The sequence below is a fragment of the Hylobates moloch genome, unplaced genomic scaffold (assembly GCF_009828535.3).
Source record: "Hylobates moloch isolate HMO894 unplaced genomic scaffold, HMol_V3 SCAFFOLD_2, whole genome shotgun sequence".
NCBI classification, from domain to species: Eukaryota; Metazoa; Chordata; class Mammalia; order Primates; family Hylobatidae; genus Hylobates; species Hylobates moloch.
Genome location: NW_026652277.1, coordinates 149,457,137 through 149,477,667, shown reverse-complemented (window position 1 = coordinate 149,477,667; position 20,531 = coordinate 149,457,137). Strand labels below are relative to the sequence as shown.

Sequence of the window (20,531 nt, the reverse complement as noted above, 5' to 3'; positions counted from 1 at the left end):
GTATAGTTTATTAAAGTATTAATATAGTTTCAATAAGTAAGTATTTTTAGGTTGCAAAATGAACCCCTCATCTTTATATTAAATTCACAAAAAAACTGAATCTGAAGAATATAAATAAAAGGCTGTGTATTTAACATTTAGTGTCACCTTTTCAACTTCTGAAATACTGTTCATTGGTAATTTGTTCTCATTTATAAATCACATTGTATTCATTTCGATAGTATGCATATATCTGTGCTCTTGAATTAATTTTTATCTTATAATATATTTGTCTTTTGAAAAAAGTAAATTATGGCATAAAAATGGAAAAGATATTACTGAACTTTTCATACTGTTACACTAAAATCCATTAGTCTATCTTGCACTTTGAATGGAAATTATACCAATGCATAATTTTGTAACATCATCCACTTGTCCTTTGGAAAATATTGGTTCACTAAGTTCTATCATTCTTCCAAATGTTAACACGTCATTAAACAACATTAAAAAAAAAACCACATTCCTCGCTATCTTCATCAATTTTGTGTAAGGATCAGGAAGCTGTTACACTCAAATGGCAAACACAAGTTTTTCAAAATTCCAATTTTTGCTTGGAAGCTCAGATTTTATCATAGACAGCTGATAGCTTCATAGGTTTTCCTTGAAGGGACAAGCTAACATCACTCATTTTTGAGAAAATATGTCAAATAAATAAGTCTAAATAAAAAGCTTGTCAGTTCTTTCAAATAAAAATGGTGTTCTTTGAAAAAAATTAGTCCAGCTTGCAACTTAAACAACTGCACAGCTGCTTTTCCTCTAGAAAACAGTACTTCAGTACGCAGCAGATATGCTACATGCATACTTCCAATTGTGTCACATAGAATATCAAAAAGACAGGTAATCTAGGTTTCAGATTATTAAATCTGCTTCATCAAGGACTTTTTTATTTTTTTTGAGACAGAGTCTCACTCTGTCACCCAGGCTGGAGTGCAGTGGCACGATCTCGGCTCACTGCAACCTCCGCCTCCTGCATGCATGCCATTCTCCTGCCTCAGCCTCCCAAGTAGCTGGGACTACAGGCGCCCACCACCATGCCCGGCTAATTTTTTTTGTATTTTTAGTAGAAATGGCGTTTCACCATGTTAGCCAGGATTGTCTCGATCTCCTAACCTCGTGATCCACCCCCCTCGGCCTCCCAAAGTGCAAGGATTACAGGCGTGAGCCACCGCGCCCAGCCTTATCAAGGACGTTTTTATTGCTTCATCTAAGGTGTTCTTTTTAGCGAAATGGCTTTTTTTTTTATTGCAAGTGCATGACTACTTGTACAATTGGTGTCATTGCAATGACTTCTGCTAAGGTGCCATCCCTCCTTTAATACCACGGTGTAAAAGTCAACACAGTGAAAGGGCAAATAATGTCTTAATCTACTGAGTTTCTTTTCAATTCTCTCTCTCTAACCATAAGAGATCATCAAGACCCCCCAGATGCTTGCTAATGTCACAAAAAGCTTTCTAAGCGGGAAGGGGATCGGGAAACACACCTTTAGGAACAAGCTAGTTTCTCAAAAATATTCACCTGAAAACCAAGATAGTGATTTTTTTTAAGACTCTCAAATCAGACCTGTTATAGGATGTTTGCCAGCTAAGTCTGTGCAAAGTCCTGAAATACAGTGAGAAAATGGTCAATCCATAAATGAGAAACACTTGTGACAATTCGCTGTGACAATTTACTTCCTCCAAAACGATTTTCTTATGCATATTATACATATATATATAAAATATGGAGATATGTACATACACACGTGTGTGTGTGTGTGTGTGTGTGTGTGTGTGTATATGGAGAGAGAAAGAAAGAGAGACAGAGATTGAGAGAGCGAGAGAGAGAGAGAGAGAGAGATGGGGTTTAATTATATTGCCCAGGCTGATCTTAAATTATGGCCTCAAGTGATTCTCCTGCCTTGGCCTCCTTTAGAGGCATGAGCCACCTCACACAGCCCAAAATCACTTTCTATCAAAACTCTCTATTTTTCTATTCTACTACATTTAAAAATAAGCCAAGAAGGAAACTCAAACTAAGAAGAAAAGCACAATTTCCCAAAAGTATACCTACTTTGGAAGCTCCCAGAAACAGTTGATTGTTGACTTCACACTGATCAAGTGCACTAATTTTGACTTCCACCCAGGAAAATCTAGTCATTGAACTACCAAAGACACATATATATCTCAATATAGAGGCAATCTTTAGCATCACCACACCAGAAATTTCTTAGGTTCTAATTACATATTGTTATACTGAAGCGGGCAAAGGAGAGTTGGAAACCCAACGGCAGGCCAAGCTTAATGAATAGGATACAACGTTTAGCAAATGAATGGGATGGCATTAGCTGTTAGTCCATGATAAAAATCTGTAGATAAAAGTCCTTCCAGTTACCATCATAGTCTATTACTTACTGACGGTGTGGCTTTTGCCTATAAATTTAGCCCATTGTTGCTAGAAGTCGAGTAAATGAACCACCTACATCTGAATAACTTGAGGTGCTTGTTAAAAATTGTGGATTCTTTGGGTCCATTCCAAATCTAATAAATCATAATCGCTGAGATTGGAGCTAGGAATCTGTCTTTAACACTTCCCAGGTGGTTTTTACGCACAATAATGTCTGCATGGAAACCTGACTGAATCCCTGAGCCTCCAAATCAATATTTGAGGATCAATATTGATCCTCAAAAAAAACTACCAAGTGCTACAAAAATGATTGCAACCATCTAAACTTCTACCACCTACGTTTCTACCAACTCTTCTTCTAAAAACTAAAAATAATAAAAGGTAAAAATAATTTTTCAAAGACACTACAGATATTATCTTAATTGTAACTAAATCTCAGATAACTAGAATACTCAGAAATATTCTCATTAATATTTAACTGAACATTCTGGTCACTCTTTTGAAAAACCTTAAATGTGTTACCACATTGTCTTTCCTTGGTAAATGCATAACTTAGTTTTTATCTGATGACAAGGGATTTTCGAGTTGGGTCAGAATTCTGAGTATCAGGTTTTGTTGCACAAGATTTATGCTTCGAAGAGTAATCTATGTTCGGCCCTGAGCTCATTTGCTAAAAGGTTTCTTGTTTATTTTTTTCTTGTTTGGGGGATATTTTATGGTTGATGGAGGCATGCTTATTTTAACCAAAAGCAGATCTCTAATTACAAGTTGTATTCCAAATGCTTATTTGTTCCTAAGTTGTCTGGAACTTAAATGCCTCTCCCCATAGCAAGAAAAAAAAAGAAGTTATAAATCACGATAAAGTTCTCTGGCTTGTACAAAAAGGCCACAATATAGATGAAATACATTTGCTGTATCTTAAATGTCACACAAATATTTTACAATGGTATTCATCAAACTTGAGAGCAAAATTGAATATGAAACTATTTTCATTTACCTTTAATATTACTACTTAAGATAAAAAGAGTCTTTTTATCTTAAGTAGTGTGGTGGCTCACGCCTGTAATCCCAGCACTTTGGGAGGCCGAGGCGGGCAGATCACTTGAGGTCAGGAGTTCGAGACCAGCCTGGCCAAAATGGCGAAACCCTGTCTCTACTAAAAGTACAAAAAAAAAAAAAAAATTAGCCAGGTGTGGTGGTGCGTGCCTGTAATCCCAGCTACTCAGGAGGCTGAGGCAGGATAATCACTTGAACCTGGGAGGCGGACAGAGGTTGCAGTGAGCCAAGTTCATTCCACTGCACTTCAGCCTGCGTGACAAAGTAAAACTCCGTCTCAAAGAAAAAAAGGCTGATAGATAAAAATTTCTGTAAATGCTCTAGAAAGGTTAATGGCCCCCAGTTCTTTATTATACAGAACACATAAGGTCTCTCAATGTGACCACCAGGGATTTTCTTCAGAGTCATGATTAGGATATGATGGGGGCAGGAGATGACAAAACTGAGTGTCCAAAGTTAACTAAACAAGTGAAATAGAAATTATCAAAGTGTTTTTGAAACAGTAGCTGCATATCCCTGAGAAAGAGACAACATGGAGTGGAAACAGCTGAGCTATAAATGGTGAGAAAGAAATACCAGAACAAGATTCAAGGCAGAAGAAAAGAAGAGACAGAAAGCAATGCTGAAGAGCGAAGAATCACAAACACTGAATTCAGGGTGTGGTAGCAAATTTACCAAAACCAAAGAGGCCTTGGTGTAAGTGAAGGAGGCTCTCCTTCATACATGCCAACTGCCACACTTGGAGTGTTTGTACCTGAGAGAATGTTCACTGACTAGATTTCTGATTCTGAATCCAAGTTATCACAGAGGCCCCGTCTGCCTTCTTCTTAGGCACCCTCACCTTAGTTGGGTACTTCTGTTCCTTCACCACCTCCTCCATCTCCCTATACCCAAATAAAATTATATCCCAGTTTTAATCTTACCCCTGAATTTATACCCAAGTGTCATCTCTATGTGGATTCCTGACCATCACAGACCCTAATGGGTCCCTGCTTGTGTATTCAGTCTTCCCATCTTCCCCTTTTCCAAATCAAAGTGTGGCTCAGTCTAACTAAAAATGCAGTACATTCATTCAAGCAATTAAAAGCTGACACTGAGTGTCAGGTACTATCCTCTGCCTAATAGTAAACACAACAGTCTTGGGTTCCTAGGAATCCTTTATGTATTTTATTAGAACATGTGAAACAAATACCATAAGGGACACAGAGAACACTTCTCTGGCCTCTTAAGATGCTCTGGTTATTATGAATTAAAATGTTCAACTATGGCTGGACAGACAACAAATTTTATAAACCAAAAGAGCAATGTCAACTCCAAGTCTGATTAAGAGCAGAGACTTAGCTTGAGCATTCTTCCTTCCATATTCTACAGTTAAGATAATCGATTATAACGGAAGGAAAAGGAAGCTAATTGAATTATAATTTTTACACCCAAATCTCAAATACTGCCAGCTTCTGCCTCTTATAAAGAACTGTTTCACAGCATATACTCAGGGCAACTTGAATCTATGCTCCTGGGTTGCATTCTTCAAACTTGGCCCAAATACAGCTCTATAATTATATTAATTTTGCCTTGTTTTTTTTTTTTTCTTTAGGTCAGCAGGATTCACAGTGACTTCCCACCACCACCTGGTGTTTTTCTCTAAAATCAGTGCTTGGTACCAGCATGAACTCATTGCATTCTCCATTTTTGGAAGTCCTACCACATGCCGTGGAGATGAGGTCTCACTATGTTGCCCAGGTAGGTCGTGAACTCTTGAGCTCAAGCAATCTTCCCACATCAGCCTCCCAAAGTTCTGGGATTTCAGGCATTAGCCTCTATGCTCCGCCAGATATCTTATCTTGTGTGGTTGAAGCTGATTGAGATTGGATGGATCGGCATTTCCATTGTGCAAACCACACTCAGTCTTCCAGAGTGGAAGAATAAATAAATGGAATCATGAAAAGTTAATTGGCAAAGCTTACAGAAAGCTTTAACCTTCCCTGGCCTAAGGCTCTTCCATTTGCTTAACTTACATTCTACCCTGCTTGGAAAACATCAGCTTTCTCCTTTTGAAATAAGAATGGAAAGATCCATGCACCTGGATGAAGGAGCCTATGAACGAGCTCTCCTGAAAAGTTGTAAACTAAAAATAAAATCCAAAGCCCTCGACCAACTGAGTGGACCCACTCTCGGCCAAGGAGACCCCAGAGAAACCTCAAAAAACTGAGTTCTCAGTCAAAATAGGAAGAGAGGTCAAACGCACCTCATTATACTCCCTCCCTTTTGGAGTTCAGGCGTAACAATTGACCAGCATTAATGTTACAATAGAAATAAGACCGCAAAAACAGTCTCTGTGGCAATAAGACATCTAGTTATAAACAAGACCTTAAGGGTATGCAAGGAGAGGGTTAAGTCATGTGTGCAAACCATCAATCTTGCTACATAGCATGCTTAACTTACAACATCTCTCTCTTTTTTTTTTTTTTTTTTTTTTTGAGACAGAGTCTTGCACTGTCACCTGGGCTGGAGTGCAGTGGTGCAATCTCGGCTCACTGCAACCTCTGCCTCCCTGGTTCAAGCGATTCTCCTGCCTCAGCCTCCCAAGTGGTTCAGACTGCAGGCACATACTACCATGCCCTACTAATTTTTTTTGTATTTTTAGTAGAGAACAGGTTTCACCATGTTGGTCATTCTGGTCTTGAACTCCTGACCTCAAATGATCCCGCCTGCCTCAGCCTCCCAAAATGCTGGGATTACAGGTGTGATCCACCACACACGGCCACAACATTCCCTTCCTGTTGATTCCAGTATTAGACAGAGCCTTACTCCTTTAATCAATTGCAAATTAAAGAATCTCTGCCTCACTAGGCAAGGTGGCTCACGCCTGTAATCACAGCACTTTGGGAGGCTGAGGTGGGTGGAACTCCTGAGCTCAGGAGTGCAAGACCAGCCTGGGCAACAAAGTGAAACCCCGTCTCTACTACAATACAAAAAAATTAGCCAGGAGTGGCGGCGTGCACCTGTAATCCCAGCTACTTGGGAGGCTGAGACAGGAGAATCGCTTGAACCAGGGAGCGGGAGGTTGCAGTGGGCCGAGATCGCACTACTGCACTCTAGTCTGGGCGACAGAGCAAGACTGTCTCAAAAAAAAAAAAAAAAATCTCTGAATATGCTGAATAAATAACCTGTAAGCCCTTGCTTTAAGATATCCCAATTTTTCATATGGAATCAATGTATACCTTTCATGTACTGATTTATGTCTTTGCCAGTAACTCCTGCCTCCCTGAAATATATAAAAACAAACAGTAATCCAACTGCCTCAGGTGTATGTTCTCAGGACTCCTTGAGAAAGTGTTTCCCTGAGCCACAGTCACTCATCTTGGCTCAGGATAAAGCTCTTTAAAATATTTTACAGAGTTTGGTTTTTCCATTAACAAGGTGATACTCTTCATTATTGTCAAGGCCTTATAAGTTTCTCACTGAAAATTCTAAATTAATTAAGGATTCTTTTAACAGCAAGCTCTTAGGAGACAAAAACATCAAAGATCATGGTCTCCAACCTGGAAGATTTTGTTTAATAGAAAATACCATCAAATAAAGGACTCCTACGTTAGAAGGGCCAATATCAGGCTGCCCTGCCTGAGTGGACACCTTCCTCAGTGGAGATCTTCAACACTTTGTTCTTTAGACCAGGTCAAGAAGTGGATTAAAATATTCATTTGGTTACCTTCAGGAATAGGAACAATCTTCATATTTGTATTTCAAGTTGTTTTGTTGATAATTGTCCTTATTTGTGTCATCTTTTTGATTCTTAAATTGATTATGCTTTGTATTTCTAGATGTCTAAAGTCTACCACAAAATTTTATAACAAAAAACTCATCGTAATAACTAGATGCTTAGAAATAACCCAACACACCTCAACTCCAGTATAAATGAATGACCTGGGATCCCGCTGCTCTGTCCCCTTATTTTTCAACCCAATCCCTGAATTGTTGCCTACCAATTCAGCCTTGGAACCTCACTAAGTTCTTAAGTTATGGTACTTCTGCCCGTCTCATTCCCTCTGACATGGGACAAGATTACCCGGAAATGAGCCTTCCCGGCAATGTGGGACAAACTTACATCCAAATGTTGATCTTCAGTATTTTAAGAAGAGAAAGATTTTTATTAAAAGGAGGAAATGAGAAAGAAAAATTGCTCAGAGCAGTCTGAGATATACAAACTATGCAAAATTTATCAGGCCCAGAGTGACATGAGAATGGGACTTCAGTCACATCACTGCACCCATTCCCAGGGGCAATTCTTTAAAAGCATTTTGTTCCTGACAGCTGCCTCACCCACTATCTTCATGTTCCTGGAATGTGTGATACAAAGAACAATGTATAGCCAACCAATAGCTTGTTATTGTAACATAAATGCTTGATAAACAGCTTAGGAACTGCCTCTTCCTTTTTCCTTTAAAAACCCATTTGTAACTGCTGCTAATAGCATATACTCAGGGCAACTTTTTTTTTTTTTTTAAAAGAACTCTTTCACTGAAACATGAAAGTAGTCTTCAGTGACCACCACCCATACACAAGCCCTTTACACACACCCAGATACACAGATACATGTATCCATAAGTATAGCAGAAGAAAAAAATGCTTTTGAGGAGCTAACTGGAGAAATGTATTGCAATGCAGTTGAGAATTACATGACTGTAAAATCACACCAAGAAACAAGAGGGATATTTAAATACATCTCCAAGTCAATACATCTAGGTGGAAGTCTACACTTCAGTTCAAAACTTCATTTACAACCAAGGAAAGGCATCTAATATTTAACATACCTACTGACGCATGTAGAGAATAATACTTGTTTTTCCCTCTTACTGTTTTCCTCAGTTTGGCTCAGTACCTAGGCACAAGCATTCCAGGGCCCAGGGCCAAAAGCCTCTAAAGCACAGCTTGGTGGCCCTCTCCTAAGATCAAACACCACAATGGGGAGAAGCCAGGGTAGGACAGAATCCTCACTTCTTCATCCATTCTCACACATCTACATCATTTTAGTTTATCTGAGAAAACTGCAGAATAATGTAAAAATTATATTGCCACTGCAACATGACTGCCTCTGCAAGGCAAGGCAACTCTTCTATTTATCCTGCTAAATTAAAACAGTGTAGCTGAGGATCACAGTGGTGGGCCTCTCCTAATCCCAACCCCAGGGTGCAATTAGTTCAATCTGTTTCTGCAACTTTATGAAAAGTGTGCTGAGGTTTAATCTTAAAAAAAAAGGAATTCTATAATTGCAGCTCCTCTCTAGAAGACATATCCCAGAGCTCTTTGATGACAATTGTCAGGTTGCTTTTGGGGCCTTTTCCCTTTGGAAGCCCATTATTTGGGGAAGTTCTCGGGGGAGAGGGGGTTGGGGGGAAAAGGTATTGAAGTAGGGAAGGGAAAGAATACGAGTTTGCACTTTCAGTTCAGTAGCTAAATAGCAATTTCAACAATAAAGGGTCTCACTGTGTCACCGAAGCTGAAGTGCAGTGGCACAATCACAGTTCACTGCAGCCTTAACTTTCCCTGGCTCAGCTGAACCTCCCATGTCAGCCTCCCAAGTAGCTGGGACATAGACGCATGCTACCATACCCAGCTAATTTTTGTATCTTTTGTAGAGATGGGGTTTCATCATGTTGCCCAGGCTGGTCTCAAACTCCTGGGCTCAAGCAATGGAACCGCCTCAGCTTCCCAAAGTGCTGGGATAATAGGTCTGAGTCACCGCACCAGGTCTGTTTGGTAACATTTGTATGTTAATGTCTCACAGTGTTCCATCAAAAGATATGAAGTAAGAATTTTTTTCAATTCAACAGATGCAAAAGACCCCAATTAATGAATTAAAAAGGTCCATAATAGTCCTACTTGTGGAAGTAAGTCCTAGGACCCTTCCATGTCAAATGCCCAGAGTAGCATCATCACACAGAATGCTGTTTGACCAGTTGACCGCAGCTCTCAAAGACTGGACAGCTTGTTCCAAAAGTAGACCTTTACTGATATCTGTTGTGGATGTATAAGTAAACGAGCAAGAAAAATTTAAAAATTGAATTTTGCAATTGGAAAACCTGTAAAGATTTATAGGCATGTAGAAATGGTTTTACACTAGAGTTACACAGATTCCATGTACAATTATCGACTACCTCATCGTGTGTGAAACACCTCAAGGTATTAATACTAAACAATTTAAGTGATCAGGTTGTAAAAGCTAAGGTCTTCCATTAACAAAATTTTTAAAAGGTGACTCAAGAGACTAAGTTCTCATCAATATTTTGTTATTATAGACTCAAACAGTGTTACAAGATGCAAAATTTTATCTTGAGATGCAAACAACATGTGGCTTGGGGTACTTATTCTTTGAACCTCAGGCTTCTTTTTAAGTACTAAGTATACGGCACCATCTCTTAAGTCTAGGAAGATTGATTCCTCAAAGTATAGCATCTCCATGATATCCCAAATACAGTGAAAATGGAAATGCATACAAAATGAAAGGAGACTTCAAAAATTAGAAATTTTTCTACAAAGCATTGTTCAATCATATGTAAGGGGATATATTTTAGGGTACACTATACATAGAAATCTGTAATTTCCATATAATACAATAAAAATGATTCTATTTCCTTGCTGTTTTCAATTTACTTCCCTACATTCTTCAGTTTGATTTTCACAATAATCCCATGCAATGCACAAGGGAGTTGATGTTGTCCCATTTTCACACATTAGAAATTGAGGTTTGGGGACAGTTACGCAAGGCCTTAGCAATTAATAACAGCCAGGAATCCAGGCCTTCTCTCAATCAGCACTTCCCACCATGAATTCAGAATAAAAACCAACCCCCACATTTCATAAAGTTGACTGTGGGTCCTGCAGCTGTCATAGCAAAATAGCAGAGGAGTAATAGATAGCTTTTGTTAGCAACACAAACCGTGTAGCCTATGGTTAGAAGAGTGGGCAAAGAATCATAAAGGTTTCTTCAGTCACATAATTTGAATATCCATGGAATTTCTGAGCAACTGCAAGGAAATTCCAAAACAGAGCGAAAGGGAAAAAGTGTTCCCTAGAGTTCCTAATAAAACTTAAAGAGCTCTGCTAACTCTTCAACTGCAATCAGTTAACCCAAGTGAAGTCATGTATACTGCGCCCAGAGCCCCCCAAAGGAAGCAACACATTGATGCACCTTCTTAAGACCAACAACTTTCGCGTTTGACATTTTTCTCCTCTAAAAACCCGTAATCTCCTGGGGCACGGGGTCGAGTATTTCTAAGGATGACCGTTTTGAACAGCCTGCTTTCACAGGCATCCGTAATTCAAGTGAGAGTGAACCATCCTGCCCTGCCAAGGTACCTGGCAGGGGCGGCGGTGTAGGGCACTTGGAAAGGCTGCGGAGGAGAGCGCGCGGGCGAAGAAGCACTCCCGGACCATGCCTCTCTCCGGTGCCCGGTGCTGACCGCGCTGCGAGCGCAGGAGCTCGGCGCCGCCCTCTCAGTCCTCCCAGCCCTCCCGGGCGCCGGGGCCTGGCCGCAGACCTACCAGCGAGAGTACTTTATAGGTGTTGGGGTCCTTGGCGGTGCGGGCGCGCGCCGCCTTCTCCAGCGGCTCCTCCCCCACGTCCATGGGGGCCAGCAAGGACGCGGCCGCCTGCGGGTCCCCGGGCGCCTCGGCAGCGTGGCTGCTGCCCCTATCGCGGCCGTTCCCCGCCGGGCCCTCCCGGGGAGCGCGCCCGCCCTCGCCGCCGCGGCTCCCGCCCCCCGCGCAGCCATCGCGCTCCATCGTGGCCCCGGGCGCTCCGGCCCCGCCGCCCGGCCGCGCCTTTAATAGGCCCCGCGCCGCCCGCCCCGCCCCTCCCCTCCCCGCCGCGCCCGCCCCTCCCCTCCCCGCCGCGCCCGCCCCTCGCGGTCAGACCTTCGGCTCCCCGCCCTACGCCCGGCTCTCTCAGTCAGGGCAAAGCGACTCAACGCCCCGGATTATTTGGCTTCCTGTCTGATTTCGGGCACTCTGTGTGTGGGTTATTTTGGGTCCCTTACGTGGGCGTGTCTTAAACTTCCCCCCAAGCCGTCCCCTCCCCGCGCCCCGGCCACCCTCCTGACACTTGCAGGAATCGCCCTGCGTGGCCTCGCGGCGCGGGCTGGACTGGAATTGCAGCGTGTGGTCTGCAGAGGGCATGAGATCATGAGGCCCCAAAATAGAGCGGGGAGGAGGAGAAGGATGCAGCCGCTGATGCCGGTCCGGCTTCTCAAAGGCGGGAAGAGAGTGGAGTCTTGGGGTCGACCTGTGAGTTTCTGGATGGAAATGCAAATGAACCATGGAGGAAGGCGACTTTCTGTTTCTCCCCCTCTAAGCCCTGTCCCCCACTACCTACGGTACTCAGAGAGAAATCGTCCACTTAAAATACGTGGGTTTACATACACTGAACACACATGTAAGGGATGTTTCGTTTCCCTCGGTTTTATGTGGTTTCTGGAGTTTCCTCGCTATTGTTTTTATGTATATTTGCTTATTTTTCTAGACTTTCTGTATTGAAGGTTTCAGGAGTTGGTGTTGCCCTCTCCTGAGGTTGACACTGATACCTAGCAATATCAAAAGTGTTAATGCAATCTGCAATACTTTGATAAGCCTTATTTTTCAACTAGGACGCTAACAGTGAGCCGATTCTTGGTGGGTTTTGTTTTACCTTTGATTCGGTAACTTGTACATTTTCTGGCTCGTCAGTTAGCAAAATCACCAGTGTGTAGTGAAGTGAGACAGAGGGAAACCAATGACTTTGAACTACTTTGCAATACCCAGGACTGACTTCAGGTACCAAGGAAAACAATTAATTTTCAATACATTTTGAATACATGAATATATACAGATGTTTACAGATGAGAATGAATGTTTAACAAATATAAAATGCATGTTATCCCCTTTAAAATAGTCAACTTGGGATGCTCTTCGTTTATACTGACTCATCCATCCACCCATCCATTCATTCATCAAGTAATGAATCCTTCAGCTCCATCTTTTGGCCTCCAACTATGCATACCGTATAAAAAATGAATTAAAATGTATCTTTCCTCAAGTGTGGTGGAAGCGGGGGTGGGGGGTAGGACCAACTTGTAAACAAAATAATTAAAACCTAAGTCATATATGCACAATAGAGTCACACATAGGCTATTGATACAGGAGATAGAAAGAAATTATTTAGGCAGATAGTGAGCAAAAGAGTCCTCGGCAGAACTTACCTTCTAACAAAAAGCAGCCCAAGAAATCACTTCCTTTCTAACAAAGAGCAGCCTGGAAGATTGGGCTGCAAACATAGGTAAGGAAACTGGAAGCTTGCACGGGAGATGCCGGCAGCGGCACAGACAGAAGGGGCTACTGGGGCCAGGCATGTCCACCATGGAGGTTCCACCTCCCCTCTTTTTTAGCACATGCACAGTAAGAAGGAAATAAGCAACATGGAGTAGCTACCTGTCTATATAGTAGAAGATTGGGGCCGGGGCTGCCAAAGATTTAACCCCTATGCCGATGACATACCTGGTCCTAACCGGTTTTTCATGCCATATGCACAAAACCCGGTTTTCGCTCCTTATGTAGATCAGACACCGCCTCCCTACTAGTTCATCTATAAAAACCCCTGCATTTCACCACGTATTGCAACCCATTTTTCCGGGACCCCTCTCTGTAGCAGAGAGCTATTCTCTTTCTTTTGCCTACTAAAAATTCTGCTCTAAACCTCACCCTTTGTGTGTGTCCACATATTTGATCTTTGTGGCTGTGAGACCAAGAACCCCGGATGTCACCACAGACAACAAAGCTGCTTCAATATTATGAGAGCTTAGTAGAAAGGGCAGTTGACATCTGGAAGAAGTAAAAGCCTTCCCTCAAAGCATTATTGAACTTTTTTAAAAAGTTACCTTTGAGTCAGCTCACAAACCACCCAAGAGAAACAGGTTTTCACTATTTCATAATCACACAAATTTTTCTGCCCCAAACTTGGCTCCAAATTTTCCTTTGACTCTTTCCAAAAATCAGATTCAAGGACAAAGATTTGCTCCACTGAGACTGGTCAAATGAGTGTCAAAACCTCTAAAAGCAACTCAACAGAGACATTATCCAAAGTGACTTTGAACCTGACAAAACAAATGAAAGAAGTGTATTGTCTGCATCTCAAGGCAACGAACCACTTTAAAGACTTAGCATTTGGAAAACACAGTGTGTAGTCTCCAGGGTCACAAACATCTTAAGGCCTAGGGAAAACATTTTTCTGTGGCATTAATTTATTTTTAAGATTTTGTATGACATCCTGGTTTTTCTTTCTTTTTTTTTGAAAGCACAATATGCCGTGAACCGTATTTGACTGAGGCAGCCCTATACGCACTGCAAAAGGCAAACCATGTGCCATGTTAAAGGTTGCAGCATCTATTCCACAGGATTGTGTGCCCAGTGTGGACAGACGGTCAGATTTTTCAAGAGAAGCAGGAAATTTAAACGTTTGTGTGAATTCTCCGGTTGCAAAATGTTGTCTACAAAATTCAGAGAAACAGTTTCTTCAAACAAACAAAATGTAGCACACTTAAAAGCCAAACAAAATGTAGCACATCTGCAGGACAGACCTGGCACACATGTCACCAGGATGTGGCCTCTGCCTAATGCTCATGCCTCATCTGTGCCAGCTGGGACTTAATATGGGTAATTACAAAAACCCAATTGGAAGTCTAAAATCGGAGGAATAAAAATGAGCCAAGGCGAGGCACGGTGGCTCACGCCTGTAATCCCAGCATTTTGGGAGGCTGACGCGGGTGGTTCACTTGAGGTCAAGTGTCTGAGACCAATCTGGCCAACATGATGAAACCCCGTCTCCACTAAAAATACAAAAATTAGCAGGGCATGGTGGCACATGCCTGTAGTCCCAGCTACTCTGGAGGCTGAGGCAGGAGAATTGCTTGAACCTGGGAGGCGGAGGTTGCAGTGAGCCAAGATCATGCCACTGCACTCCAGCATGGGCAACAGAGCAAGACTCTGTCTCAAAAAAAAAGGGTCAGATATGCCATTTTCAGGTTTAGCTATAGACATTGCAATGCCTATAGTGAAATATTGCCTCAGTCTTCTTTATTCTAAATGGTCTGAGGGACAGCTTCACCATCACATTCCAAAGTACAATAAGGTCATGAGACATAAAGCCACAACACAACTTTTTGGGTTAATGCAAAGGTGAACAATGAATCTTTCATCCTTAATCCTAAATCACTCCGTTTTAGTGATTACATACTCTAATCTGGAATAGCAGGAAAGATGATAATTTAAGATTTTGTGTAAGTTTTCTATTAAGTTTTATTGTAACACATAAATATTTAAACATTTCTGTCTTGGTGCTTGAAGCTTTGGTTGTAGATAAGGTCACAACACCAAACGAAAACAATTTATCAATGTTTAATTATTACTTTGAGGTTGAGAAACAACTTTTCTTAGAGATTAAAAAATGAAATATGCTGTAGGGTAATTATTTTAGCAGCTGTTCCAGAGCTTTTCCAGCTTTCTTCTAATTCACCAGTAAAACAAGAAAGACATCTAGCCAAATCTAAACAGAAAAAAAACCCCACAAGCCTCTTTAATCTTTGTGAGGCCTAGGGAAAACATTTTTCTGTGGCATTAATTTATTTTTAAGAATGTGTATGACATCCTGATTTTTCTTTCTTTTTTTGAAAGCACAAAAATATGTCCCCTGGAGCAAGAAGCTTGGATAACCATGTGACCTTGAGCAGATTATCAGAAGCCTCTGAGCCTTGGTTTCCTTATTTGTAAAATGCTCTTTCAGATAATATCTCTAAATGCCAACAAAATCTTTGACATTTCAACTTTACACAAACATTTAAATCTATCCTTTACATTTGTAAATCAACCACTCACTACCCCTAAGGGAGAGAATAAAAAGATTTAATTTTCTCCTATATTATGCATGGCTTATATATAATCTCTGGGAAGGTTTGAGACATGTTATTGGGCCTGCGTCTACAAAGAGGGTAAGGAAAGGATTCTTGCTGCTCTGGGATGAAGGAGAGATGCCTACATGGATCAGTTAGGTAACAAAATAAATAGAGAGAATTCAGAAGTGTAAGATCCAAAGGAGAGTAATAGAAACTGGGAAAATGGAAAACGCATATACCATCCAAAGAGAGTGTGGGGTTCTAATTAGGGAAAAAGAGTCAGGATGGCAGGACCGAGGGAAAGCAAAAATATAAAGCAGATAAGCTGTAAGTCTGCCTTTCTTCGTGGTCCAGAACATGTAGCCCTCTTGCACAAATAACTCACAATCTTCCTGCACTCCGCAATCATCAGACCCTTGGGTGATTAAAAAAAAAATACAAGCTAATTCACTGCAACCTCAGTGTTACCAGTACTGCACAAAGCCCTCTTCAGCACACAGCACAAGCACCATTCTAGAACATCCCCAACAAGCCTTCGTCTCCTTGCAGTCAGCTCCTCTCTTGCTGGCCTGCCCGTTGTTCCTTGCAACACATTTTCATATGTGCTGTAATAAATATGACTTTCTTTACCTACAGGTATCTTCATAAATTCTTTTTACCCCCACACCACTGGCCCCAGATTGTCGCTGATTACCTACTACAGGAAGTTGCTGTCTAGTCCTTCACTTTTTGGTTGACCACAGTATCTGCCACTCCTTCATTATCTCTTACACCTCTATTTCAAACAAAATGTAGGGTTGCCAGGTAACCTGAATTTTAAGTTTGATTAAAGTACAATTTACCTATTATCATATCTACCCATTATATGCAAAATATGGGTTCAGTGATTTTTAATAATTTATGCAGTTGTGTGACTATTAATACAATCCAGTTTTGGAACAATTTCATCACTTCAAAAAGTTTGTTTCTGCACATGCGTAATCAAAAACTCCCACTCCAGTCCCAACCAAAGACTTCTCTGCTTTCTGTCTGTAGCTTTGCCTTTTCTAGAAAATTCATTTAAATGGTATTATACTAAGTTGTCTTTTGTGTCTGTCTTCTTTCACTTAGCATAATGTTTTGAAGTTCATCCATGCTGATGCAAATATCAGTAGTCTCTTTTTATACATAGTAGTAATTTATTGTTTGGATATATCATATTTTATCTTTTCACCAGTTGCTGGACGTCCATATTATTTCCAGCTTGAGCTATTATAAATAATGCTTCTATGAACATTCATGTGCATGTCTTTGTGTGAATCTGCATTTTCATTTCCCTTGGGTAGATAACTGGGAGTTTAATTGTTAAGTCATATGCAAAGCATATATTTAAATTTTTGAGAAACAGAGAAACTGTTTCCCAATGTGGCTGTACCATTGTACATTCCTGCCAGCAACATGTAAGGAGTCCATATGCCCCTCCTACACTTACTATTCTCAGTATATCAGTGGGTAAGGAGTCCACATACTTTGCAATACTTCCTATTCTCAGTCTTTTATAATAGCCATTTGAATAGGTGTTTGGTGGTACCTCAAAGTGGCTTTTATTTGCATTTCCCTAATGACGAATGATGTTGAACACCTTTTCATGTGCTTATCTGCCATCTATATGTCTTCTTTGATGAAATGCCTACTCAAATCTCTTGCCCATTTTTATCAGATTTGTTTCTCATCTGATTATTAAGTTATAAAGTTCTTTATATATTCTGGACACAAGTCTTTTATCGTATTTATGATTTGCAAATATTTTATCCAATTTCTTTTTCTTAATGTTGTCTTTTAAAAAACAAGTTTTTAAAATTATTTTTATAAATTCCAATTTATCAATATATTTTCTCTTATGGAACCTGATTTTGGTATCATATATAAGAAATCTCTGACTCAACCAAAGCCACAGAAGTTTCTCCTATGTTTTCTTCTAAAGTGTTGTAATTTTAGCCCTTATATTTGGGTCTAGGACCATTCTGAGTTAATTTTTGTGTAATGTGTGAGATAAGGGTCTAAATTCATTGTTGTACACATGGATACCCAATGGTTCCAGCACCAATTGTTGAAGACTGTCATTTCTCCATTGAATTACCATGGCAGCTATGTCAAAATTTAATTTACCGTAAATGTTGAAGTTCATTCCTGTGGTGATTGGCCCTATGATGAGCATTTCCCCAACCACACCACACCCTTCACTAGCCCCTGGTTACCACCATTCTACTTTCTACGTCTGTAAGTTCAAATTTGTCCACATATAGGTGAAATCATATGGTATTTGTCTTTAGGACCTGTCTTATTTCACTTAACATTATCTCTGAACTCCGTTGTGTTTCATTAATTTATGTGTATATGCTTATGCAAATACCACATTTTTATTGCTGTGGCTTTATGGTGATTTTTGAAATAAGTTAGCATACCTCCAACTTTCTTTTCAAAATTATTTTAACTATTATAGGCCCTTGCATTTCCATATAATGTTAGAATTACATTGTCAATTTCTATTTTTAAAAAGTCTACATCTTTTCATAGGATTATGTTTAACCTATAAATCAAACTGAGAAGAATTGCCATCTTAATAATATTTATTCTTATAATCTATGAATATGGGATATCACTTTATTTATTTAGATTGCCTTTAATTTTTTCAGCAGTGTGTATTCTCACCATACAGGTCTTGGTTTCTTTTGTCTTATTTACTCCTAAGTATTTTATGTTTTTGATGATATTATGAATGGAATAATTTTCTTAATTTCATATTATTTGTTCATTATCAATATACTGTAATACAATTAGTTTTTTGTATATTTATCTTGTATCCTGTGACCTTGCTAAACTTGCTTATTAGTTCTAGTAGTTTGGTTTGATTTGGTTTGGTAGATTCCTAAGAATTTTCCAAATGCAAGATCATGTCATCTGCAAATAATGACAGGTTTACTTTTTCTCTTCCAATCTATATTTCCTTGGTCTTTAATTTCCTTTTATTATCATGTTTATTTGCCTTTTGTGTCAGCTATAATACTGACCATATAAAGTTAGCTCAGAAAGTGTTTCTTTTCCCTTGTCTACTTTCCAAAAGAGTTTGGGTAGGACTGGTATTCAGTCTTCCTTAAGAGTTTGTTAGAATTATTGAGATGAAACCATTCAGGCCTGGGCTTTCCTTGTGGAAAGATTTTTAATTATAAAGCCAATTGTGGCAAGGCATGATGGCTCATGCCTGTAATCCCAGCAATTTGGGAGGCCAAGGCCAGTGAATTGCTTTAGCCTCAGAGTTCAAGACTAGCCTGGGCAACATGATGAAACCCTATCTCTACAGTAAAATCAAATAATTAGCTGGGTGTGCTGGTACTGCCTGTAGTCCCAGCTATTCAGGAGGCTGAGGTGGGAAAAATCGCCTGAGCCCAGGTGGTCAAGGCTACAGTGAGCTGAGATGACACCACTGCACTCCAGCCTGGGTGACAGAGGGAGACCCTGTCTCAAAAAAAAAAAAAAAAAAAAAAAAGTTAATTGCTTTACTTGATATAGTATTTTTTTCCTAGGTCAGTTTTTTTGTAATTTCTAGGAATTTTTCCATTCCATCATTTTGTCCATAAAGTTGTTCATAATATTCTCTTATGACATTTTTAACTTCTATAATATATATACTTATGCCCCTTCCATTGTTTCTGGTTTTGATGGAGATTTCTGTCTTCTCTCTGGTAAAATATAGCAATTTTCATGTAATACATATCCATTTATTCATCCCTCTTTTCTGTTATTACTGTCATATGTTAATCTATGTGTCTTGTAAAGTCAGTGTTGCAGTGCTACAATCATAGCTTTAAATAATCTTACGCTTTTTAAAGAAATTAAGAGTTGGTATATATATGTATATATGTACACACATGTAGGTATATATATGTATATATATACACACGTAGGTATATATATGTATATATACACACATATATGTGTATATATATATATCTGCATACACACACTAATTTTTTCCCTGTGTATGAGTCATAATATCTTCTTTGCATGATCTTGTAGTTTTAGTTGAAAACTTGACTTTTAAATGTATAACAACTCTGAATTCTGATTATTTTTCTGTTTTTTGTTTGTTTGTTTTTACCAGTGTTGTCACTTTTACAAAGCAGTGTTTTCACACTGCACTATGATTCTATCAAATTAAGTCTATCCCTACCGTGGCTAAAAGCTACAAACTCCCACTGTTGTTATCTAAAGCTCCAGCAGTTTTTCAGGAGTAAAAAAAGGCCCAGCTTGACTGCCTATGATCAATTTACAGAACCCTGAAATGGGTGTTGTTGAGAGTACTGTTCATTTTAATACTTGCATTTTGTGGAATGAATTTGCCACTCTTTTCACTTTCATATCTGGATTTTTAAATAAGTACTGGAAATTAGATTTTTTTCAATTTTTAAATATTGGCAAATGAGTCAGTATTTTTAAAAACACCATGGAAGCCAAAAAAAAAAAAAATGTACCTGTGAGACTGACTTATCCTTAGGCTTCTAATTTGCAAACTCTGTCCTAAAGGTGTACCAGTTATGTCTGCAAAGGATTAAAATTTTTCCTCAGCCTTCATTTGAACTGTAGGCTAGGAATTCCCTATCTATGCCAATGTCTACTCTATAAATACTAAATCACATTATCTCAATCCCTTTCTATCCTTTAGGATAACTCAGTGATTGGCATAGTATAGAAAGAGCCAAAATGTGTTGAGCTGAGTTAAGGTTTAAGATGGTTAAGAAGGGGCTGGATCCTCAATGTATAATTGATATGTTGTTCCAAAAGAAAGGGAGTTTCGTGCTGGATAGCAAAGATAACAAATGTTCATCAGAATTTCACTGGTTCCTATTTATTGTTGAAATTCTCTAAAATTATGAAGTCTCCATGGGCAGTTTCCTCTGAGACAAACTGCTATAAAGGACCACTCCTTCTACTTATTGTGGGCATCGTGTCTGTTCTTTGGATATTAATCTGAATTTTAGGAAATGTATGGAAAAGACAAAAATCTACACATTTCTAGTCAGATGTGTATATATACAATGGTCTAGTGTCTTCCTAAGCCTTCATCCCACTGGGTAAGAAGGGATTGAGATGGTAGGG

The 20,531-nt window shown here is 39.6% G+C and overlaps 1 protein-coding gene across 1 annotated transcript in view; it reads right to left on the bottom strand.

The window, feature by feature from the left end:
• ENPP1 (ectonucleotide pyrophosphatase/phosphodiesterase 1) overlaps positions 1-11,259 on the bottom strand; it is an 81,379-nt gene extending 70,120 nt beyond the window's left edge. Inside the window, exon 1 of the mRNA XM_032159123.2 lies at positions 11,020-11,259. Coding sequence (XP_032015014.1) covers positions 11,020-11,259 — 240 coding nt within the window. The remainder of the gene's footprint in view (positions 1-11,019) is intronic.
• Between the last annotated feature and the right edge of the window lie 9,272 nt (positions 11,260-20,531).